This window comes from Oryctolagus cuniculus, chromosome 10 (genome assembly GCF_051225735.1).
Source record: "Oryctolagus cuniculus isolate XC-2025 breed Fujian yellow rabbit chromosome 10, ASM5122573v1, whole genome shotgun sequence".
NCBI lineage: Eukaryota > Metazoa > Chordata > Mammalia > Lagomorpha > Leporidae > Oryctolagus > Oryctolagus cuniculus.
In genome coordinates this window covers 113,492,444-113,501,981 of record NC_142876.1, presented here as the reverse complement: position 1 = coordinate 113,501,981, position 9,538 = coordinate 113,492,444, and the positions used below count along the sequence as shown (strand labels likewise).

The window sequence follows — 9,538 nt, the reverse complement described above, 5'->3', positions numbered from 1 at the left end:
GGAAGAGGGGCAACCGGGACAGAATCCGGTGCCCCGACCGGGACTAGAACCCGGTGTGCCGGCGCCGCAAGGCGGAGGATTAGCCTAGTGAGCCGCGGCGCCGGCCCATGTTGCAGTTTTTAATGCACAGGAAAGTGTGTGCTTCTGTGGGAGCTGGCCACGGTACCCATGACCCAGCCATAGCTGGGATGTGGAGGGATGAAGGAGATGGTAGGGGTGGCTCCAGGAAGGTCTGAGGTGGACTTGACTAATGAAGGGAGAACAGGAAGTACTGGGATTGATGCATAGGTTTCAATAATGACAGCAGTGTTAGTTGAGATTCGTGAAGGTACTAATATTTGTGACACATAATTTTTCTTGCTGTTTTCCTCAGAAATTTACTGCATTGCTATTTTCCCTACAAGATGAATAAAAACAAAAAGGACCACGCCAGTGACATAAGATACACACTTTTCTCTGAAGTTGGCATTGGGGTCTCTGCCAACACCATGCTTCTTCTCTTCCACATCCTCACGTTTTTTCTCCAGCACAGACGCAAGCCCTTGGACCTGACCATTGGCCTCTTGGCCCTCATCCACCTAGTGATGCTGCTAATCATGGGCTTCCTCATCACAGACATTTTCGGGTCTCAGGGTTTCTGGAATGACGTCATGTGTAAATCGGCTTTCTACTTGTACCGAATCCTGCGGGGTCTCTCCCTGTGCACCACCTGCCTGCTGAGTGTCCTCCAGGCCATCACCCTCAGCCCCAGGAGCTCCTGTCTGGCAAAGTTCAAGCAGATGCCCTCGCATCACAGCCTGTGTTCTCTCCTCTTCCTGTGGGTTGTCTATGTCTTCATTAGCAGTCCCCTCATAATCACCACCATTGCCACTCCCAACCTGACCTCAGACAGTCTAATCTATGCCACTGAATTCTGCTCCATTAGGCCCATGAGTTATTTCTTTAGGCAGATGTTTTCCATGCTGGCAACCTTCCGAGAAGTCTTCATGACAGGGATCATGGCCGTCTCAAGTGGGTACATGGTCACTCTCCTGTGCAGGCACAAGAGGCAGTCCCAACACCTTCACAGCACTAGGATTTCTGCAAGAGCTGCCCCAGAGCAAAGGGCCACCTGTACCATTCTCCTGCTCCTGTGCTTCTTCATGTTCATGTCTATTTTGGACTACATTGTCTCCTCCTCAAGAGCGATATGGAACAATGACCCAACCCTCCATTGTGTCCACATGCTGGTGACCAACGGCTATGCTACAGTCAGCCCACTGGTGTTCATCAGCACTGAAAAACGAATAATCACCTTTCTGAAATCTGTGTGTGGTTATTCTGTGATTATTCAGTGGTGGATAAATTCTCTCAGGATGCACCAACACATTGGTTTCAAAACCTTTAATTGGAGGACACAGCATGTGCTTTCTGGATTCAATAACATTAGGAAGCTAACCTTTTCTCATTAAGCCCACTTACTCTGATAGATGTGCATGGCCAATGAGTAATAGGTAATTGTGCCACATGTCTCTCTAACATACCTAATATTTCTGAGTAGTTCCTAGAGAGAGACTGATAAAGTGGATCTCACATGTCATGGCTTGGGGTAGCTCACAGACTTATAGGTACAAGGACATTTGCAGCACTTTTTTTTGACAGGCAGAGTGGACAGTGAGAGAGAGAGAGAGAAAGGTCTTCCTTTGCCATTGGTTCACCCTCCAATGGCCGCCACGGCCAGCACGCTGCGGCCGGCGCACCACGCTGATCCGAAAGCAGGAGCCGGGTGCTTCTCCTGGTCTCCCATGGGGTGCAGGGCCCAAGCACTTCGGCCATCCTCCACTGCACTCCCTGGCCACAGCAGAGAGCTGGCCTGGAAGAGGGGCAACCGGGACAGAATTTGGTGCCCTGACCGGGACTAGAACCTGGTGTGCTGGCGCCGCAAGGTGGAGGATTAGCCTAGTGAGCCGCGGCGCCGGCCTGCAGCACTTTTAAAAACTCAATATTCTTCGTCTTCTGTATTTCACCTAACCAGCTATAAAACTGTTTATTACCATAAATTACCATATATTCCAGCAATTCTAATCCTATGTATGTATATTCTTAAAAGTACTGAATGTAGGGACTCAGTTATCTGTATACCAAAACCCATGGAAACCTGATTTATAACAGTCAAAATGGTGGACACCACAGAGCAGCAGGTTAAACTGCCAACAGCCCATATCAGAGGCCCCTGTGTGTGCTTCCAATCCAGCTTCCTGCTCACAACTCAGAAGGCAGTGGATCATGATCCAGGTGCTTGGTTTCCTGTCACCAATGTGGGAGACCCAGATGGAGCTCCTGGCTCCCGGCTTTGGCTTGCCCAGCCATGGCTGTTAGGTCATTTGGAGACTGGTTCAACCATTGAAAGATATTCTTTCTCTCTCTCTCTCTCTCCCTCTCTCCCTCTCCTTCTCCCTCCCTCCCTCCCTCGCTCTCTCCTTCCCTCCCCCCTCCTTCTTTCTCCCCCATCTCTCTCTCGGATACCTCCTTTCTGTGTAATTCTTCCATTCAAATAAATAATAAATAAACCTTTTTTACAGTGGTAACAAGTCCACGTCCATAAACATATGAATATCAAAACAAAATGAGATGCTGTGCCTACAAGGGAGTACTGTTCAGCTCTAACCAGGGAAGAAACTCTGCTACATGGTGCTATTAGATGAATTTCCCTAAGATTATACTAAGTGAAATAAGTCCATAACAAAAGAACAAATATTCTATGGATCTACTAATACACTGTGGAATTTAGAGTAACCTGATTTACAGAGACAGAACCTACAGAGGATGAGGGAAGAGGGGATGGTTTAGTGGATACAGGAGGAACAAGTCCCAGAGATGGTGCAGGTGAAGCTCCAGGGAAGTGGGAATGAACTTAATGCCACTGAACTCTACATTTAAAAATGGTTAAAATGGTCAAATTTTGTTGTGCACATTTACAATAAAACATTTCCAAGTACCTTCTTGCCAACCATAAAATTATTCTTCTTTTTGAATTTATAGAGAAGAGTACTGTCAAGGGTGTAAAAGTGTGAACATGTAATTTTCAAAGAGTTCTAGAATTTTACAGCACATCTGTGCAAAACAGTGATTTGAAGATTGTTTCCTAGGTGTTAGGATTTTATTCTCAATTTCCTCAATGAAAGAAGAAGAGCCCTTGGGACATACACTGATAGTGAATTTGACAAGAGTGCCCAGAACACACGGTATAGGAATAAGTCTATTCACCAAATCTGCTGGAGAAGAGAATATTTACACAAACAGAGTAAACTGCACCCTTATCTTATCCACAACAGCAACTGCTGCTAGGCATCTGGTGTAGTGGTTAGCGTTCCAGCACTCTGTACCTTAGTGCCTGGTTTGATGTCTTTCTCTGCTCCTGATTCCAACATCTGGCTAAATTACACCCTCGGGTATGGTAGGTAAGGGTTCCAGTAACTGGTTCTCTGCTATCCAACTTGGATACCTGGAAGTAGTTCCTAGCTGTTGGATTTGACCTTGTCTAGCATTGGCTTTTGCAAGCATTGAGACAGTGAGTCAGCAAATAAAAGGTTCATTCTCTCTCACTCTTGCTCTCTCCCTTTATTTCATATGCTCACATATATATTTATGTATGATATTAATAAATAATAGAATTACTTTAAAAATAAAATAATAGGCTGGCACCATGGTTTACTAGGCTAATCCTTTGTCTGCAGTGCCAGCACCCCAGGTTCTAGTCCCAGTCAGGGCACCGGATTCTGTGCCGGTTGCTGCTCTTCCAGTCCACCTCTCTGCTGTGGCCCAGGAAGGCAGTGGAGGATGGCCCAAGTGCTTGGATCCTGTACCTGCATGGGAGACCAGGATAAGCACCTAACTCCTGGCTTTGAATCAGCACAGCCCAACAGCCAAAGCAGCCATTTGGGGGAGTGAACCAACGGAAGGAAGACCTTTCTCTCTGTTTCTCTTTCACTGTCTAACTCTGCTTGTCAAAAAAAAATAAAATAATAAAATATTATTAACATAATAAAATAACAATATATTTAATTGTTTGTGTGTGTATGTGTATCGCTATTTAATATACTTCTTGAAGTTTTAGCCAGAGATATCAGGCAAGAAAAAGAAAATAAAGGGATACAAAATGGGAAGGAAGAAGTCAAACTATCCCTCTTTGCAGACGATATGATTCTTTATTTAGAGGATCCAAAGAACTCTACTAAGAGACTACTGGAACTCATAGAAGAGTTTGGCAAAGTGGCAGGATATAAAATCAATGCAGAAAAATCAACAGCCTTTGTGAGGAAAAGGAACAGGCAATCGACAGAAAGGGAAAAAATATTTGCAAACTATGCAACAGATAAAGGGTTAATAACCAGAATCTACAAAGAGATCAAGAAACTCCACAACATCAAAACAAACAACCCACTTAAGAGATGGGCCAAGGACCTCAATAGACATTTTTCAAAAGAGGAAATCCAAATGGCCAACAGGCACATGAAAAAATGTTCAAGATCACTAGAAATCAGGGAAATGCAAATCAAAACCACAATGAGGTTTCACCTCACCCCAGGTAGAACGGCTCACATTCAGAAATCTACCAACAACAGATGCTGGAGAGGATGTGGGGAAAAGGGGACACTAACCCACTGTTGGTGGGAATGCAAACTGGTTAAGCCACTATGGAAGTCAGTCTGGAGATTCCTCAGAAACCTGAACATAACCTACCATACAACCCAGCCATCCCACTCCTTGGAATTTACACAAAGGAAATTAAATTGGCAAACAAGCTGTCTGCACATTAATGTTTATTGCAGCTCAATTCACAATAGCTAAGACCTAGAACCAACCCAAATGCCCATCAACAGTAGACTGCATAAAGAAATTATGGGATATGTACTCTATAGAATACTACATAATGGTAAAAAAAATGAAATCCGGTCATTTGCAACAAGATGGAGGAATTTGGAAAACATCATGTGGAGTGAAATAAGCCAGTCCCAAAGGGACAAATATCATAGGTTCTATCTGATCGGCAACAATTAACTGAGCACCTTAAAGAAAACCTGTATACGTGAAACTAACACTATGAAAAACGATGACTTGATTAGCCCTTGTCCTGGCTGTCCAGGAACAGCTTACTATTTTATTCTTTTCAGTATTTTTTTTCTAATTAATACCATTGGTTGAACTCTTTAATTAATACACAAGTATTCTTATGTGTTTAAAGTTAACTGAAAATTGATCCCTGCTAAAAATAATAGTGGGAATAAGAGAGGGAAGTGATGTACAGTTCAGCACACGCTCACGGGATCTTAGTCCTAACGGTAGAGCTATAAACTTGCCATGGGACACCAAATCCCATTAAGTCGGCATGTACCAATGCCATTTTACTAGTTAAAGTGATCAGTGTGAGTTCATAATTGATCATAAGGATAAGATTAAGAGTCAAAGAGATCAATAAATAGGACCAGTGTCTGCTAATAATAACTGATAGAATTAAAAAGGAGAGAATGATCCCACATGGGAAATGGGATACACAGCAAACTCAAAGAATGGCAAAAAGCCCTAAAGAGCACTCTGGCTTCAGAATCAGCCCTTAAGGCATTCAGATCTGTCTATAAAGCCCATGAGAATTTCTGAGGCATGGAAAGCCAGTGGAAAGAAGAGGCCATCAAAGAAGGCAGTACCTTTCTCTCATGGGAGGAGAGAACTTCCACTTTGATTATGGCCTTGACTAAATAAGGTCGGAGTCTGTGAACTCAAGAGGCTTCTATAGCCTTTGCAGCTCATGACAAGAGGCTCGGGTGATCACTGATGCCATACATAAGAGTGTCAGTTGTTAAATCAACAACAGGAGTCACTGTGCACTACTCCCCATGTAGAATCTCTGTCCTTAATGTGTGTACTATGAGAATTGATGGTGAAACTTGTCTTCAAACAGTTCTTTATACTTTGTCTGTCTGTGTTGGTTCAATCTATTGAAATCTTTACTTAATATATACTAAGTTGATCTTCTGTATATAAAGGTAATTAAAAAAGAAACTTAATGAAGAATGGGATGATAGAGCGATTAAGAAATGGGATGATTTGCAGGTGGGAGGGTGCTTATGGGGGGAAAATTGCTATAATCCAAAAGTTGTACTTTTGAAATTTATATTTCTTAAACAAAATTTTCTAAAGACAAACAAAAGAAACCTACTCAGTGAAATAACAACTGAAAGCCTCATGCAACTGGAAACTGATACACTTAGTGAAGTAAGCCACTGACAAAAAGAACAATATCTTTTACCTGATATTTGGTAGCTAATAAGAACACAGGTGTGTAAATTGAAACAGAACTTATGATTTGATTATTATTTTTAGTCCCGGTCTATACTCCTGCGGACAGTGGTCTTTCTACTTTTTACTTGTTGAATATCATGGTTAGTGGTAGGTTCAGTCTGAGATGAAAATAAATTGAAAATAAGGCTTTGCAAAATTTAAAGAACAAAGGAGAAAGGAATTAAGGAAGGGGACTGCAGGAGGGAGAGGGGAAGGGAGTGAACTCTGGTTATGTTCTAGACTTATATCTATGAAATACATAAAATCTATTCTCTTTTTATTGATAGATTTGTTAAAAAATTAAACATTCTTGAAATTAAAATTAAAACACAACATACAAAGACTTATGGGATGCAGTTAGAGCAATGCTAAGGGGGAAACAAAATGGACTACAAAAAATGATTTCAAGGGGCCAGTGTGGTGGTGTAGCAGGTAAAGCAGCTGCCTATGATGCTGGCAACCCTATTGGCGCTGTTTTATGCCCCAGATGCTTCACTTCTGATTCAGCTCTGGGCTAACGACCCTGGAGAAGCAGCAGGAGATAGCCCAGATACATGGATCCATGCTGCCCACACGGAGGACCTGATGAAACTCCTGGGTCCTAGCTTCACCAGGGCTCAGCCCTGGATTTTTAGCCATTTGAGAAACAAACCAGAGGATAGAAGAGCTCCCAGTATGTATGTGCATGTAGGTCTTTCTCTGTCTCTAGTTCTCTCTCTCTGTAACTTGCTCCAGTAAATTTTTCAAAAAGATTTCAAGTAAGCAATCTACAAAAGCATCTCAAAGAACTACAAAGGAAAGAACAAAGTAACTGATACAATAGTAGAAGGCAGGAAGAAACAAAGATCAGAGAAGAAATTTTTAAAAAGAGACTAAGGTGAGTGAGGAGGCAAGATGGCGGAATAGGAAGGGAGCGCACTGATAGTCCGAGGAGAGATAGTTTAATAAAAGTGGAGATACTGGTGGTTCAAGGAAGAGTAGGGGAGGAAACAGCAGAATAAACTTCTGGAACGCATGATTCACAGCAGACCTGCGTGGAGAGCGTGGGAGCCCACAGTTCGGGACACCAGCGGCAGACTCAACACACCAGCGCTGGAACGCGAGGTGAGCCCAACCTCAATAGCCCAAGACACCGGCAGGCAAGCGGAGAGAGGAGACTAGAGGGAACGACCCCCGGAGGGGGGGAAAGTTCACCAGGCTAACTGGAAGAGAGAGAGAGAGAGAAAAAAAAAGTGAATGATACGGACACGGGTTTCTCTCTCTCCACTCACCTCTCAAGGGCGAGCAAGACAAAGAGCAGGTGCCATCTTGGACATACGTCATAAGCAGAGCGACCTCAGGTCTGCACCGGCCCTGAGCCTAGCAGAAAAACCTGACTCTGGGTGGGGCGAATTAACAGGAGATTAGGACCTAGTAAATTTGTGGTGCTACTGAACTGAGACTGTGAAAAAAGAGACGGTGGGGGAGAGAACTCACGGAATTCACGTGAGCACTCTCCAGAGACACTACAATTCCATAACTTTGGCAACCCAGTGGGAGACTGAAGGAGACTTTGAGCCCACTCTGAGGGCCAAACAGATTCCCTGTGTGGGCCTTGGGAAAGAGCTTCCGATCTCTGCCTCCTGTGGGTATATCATTTGCCTGATAACTACCTCCAACTTCGTTCAGCTGTGCAGAATAACTTCCCTTTTGAATCAAAAAAAGAAAGAGAGAGAGAGAGAGAGATTTACCACGCCTAACCTGGGAGTGTCACCTTTGGCACACCAAACAGAGCTCTCAGGCCACACCCATCTCAAGCCCTAAGGCTCCATCAAAAACAGATAGTCCACTTAATCTAGAGTCATAGTATAACAAGAAAAAGCACCACAGTGAAGAAACCAAATATCTCCAATATGCCAAATAACAAACGCAAAAACCGAGGTAATAAAAACAAGGAAGTCACCATGACGCCCTCAAATGAAAAAGACACCCCAATTCAAGATTATGAAGATGATGACATAGAAGAAATGCAAGAAGCAGATCTCAAAAAATTGATAAGAACATTAAGAAGTTCTCAAAAACAAATTCTTGAACTACAGAAATCCTTAATGGACAAGATAGAAAATCTCTCTCATGAAAATGAAATATTAAGGAGGAATCAAAGTGAAACGAAACAACTAGTACAACAGGAAACTGGGATAGTGACTGAAGTGAAGAATTCAATAGATCAAATGAAAAACACAATAGAGAGCCTTACAAACAGAATGGGTGAAGCAGAAGAGAGAATATCGGACTTAGAAGACAGAGAACAGGAAAGGATACAGCCAGACCAAACAAAAGAAGAGGAAATCAGAAATCTAAAACATATTGTCGGGAATCTTCAGGATACTATTAAAAAACCCAACATTCGGGTTCTAGGAGTTCCTGAAGGCATGGAGAGGGAGAAAGGATTAGAAGGCCTTTTTAGTGAGATATTAGCAGAAAATTTCCCAGGTTTGGAGAAGGACAGAGAAATCCTAGTACAGGAAGCTCACAGAACCCCTAACAAACACGACCAAAAGAGATCCTCACCATGACACGTTGTAATTAAACTCTCCACAGTGAAACAGAAAGAAAAGATCCTAAAATGTGCAAGAGAGAAACGTCAGATTACTCTCAGAGGATCTCCAATCAGACTCACAGCTGACTTCTCATCAGAAACCCTACAAGCTAGGAGGGAATGGCGAGATATAGCCCAGGTACTAAGAGAGAAAAACTGCCAGCCCAGAATATTATATACTGCAAAGCTATCATTTGTGAATGAAGGTGAAATAAAGACTTTTCATAGCAAACAGAAATTGAAAGAATTTGTCACCACTCGTCCAGCCCTGCAACAGATGCTTAAAGATGTGTTACACACAGAAACACAGAAACACGGTCATCAATATGAAAGAAGATAAAGGAAGGAAACCTCACAGCAAAAGATCACAGGGAATTCAAAGCATATATTGGAATTTATCTTTGGCAAATGGCAGGGCAAAGTTACCACTTATCATTAGTCACATTGAACGTGAATGGCCTGAACAGTCCAGTTAAAAGACATCGATTGGCTGATTGGCTTAAGGAACAAAACACATCTATTTGCTGCTTACAAGAAACACATCTTTCCAACAAAGATCCATACAGACTGAAAGTGAAAGGCTGGAAAAAGATATACCATGCCAACAGAAATGAAAAAAGAGCGGGCGTAGCCATCTTAATA

At 42.8% G+C, this 9,538-nt stretch overlaps 1 protein-coding gene across 1 annotated transcript; it reads left to right on the top strand.

Annotated features, from left to right (window-relative positions):
• The first annotated feature begins 404 nt into the window (after positions 1 to 404).
• Positions 405 to 1,451, top strand: ORYCUNV1R1648 (vomeronasal 1 receptor oryCunV1R1648). The gene is given in 1 exon segment (NM_001167342.1): positions 405 to 1,451. A coding segment is annotated over 1 exon segment (1,047 nt).
• Positions 1,452 to 9,538: the final 8,087 nt, after the last annotated feature.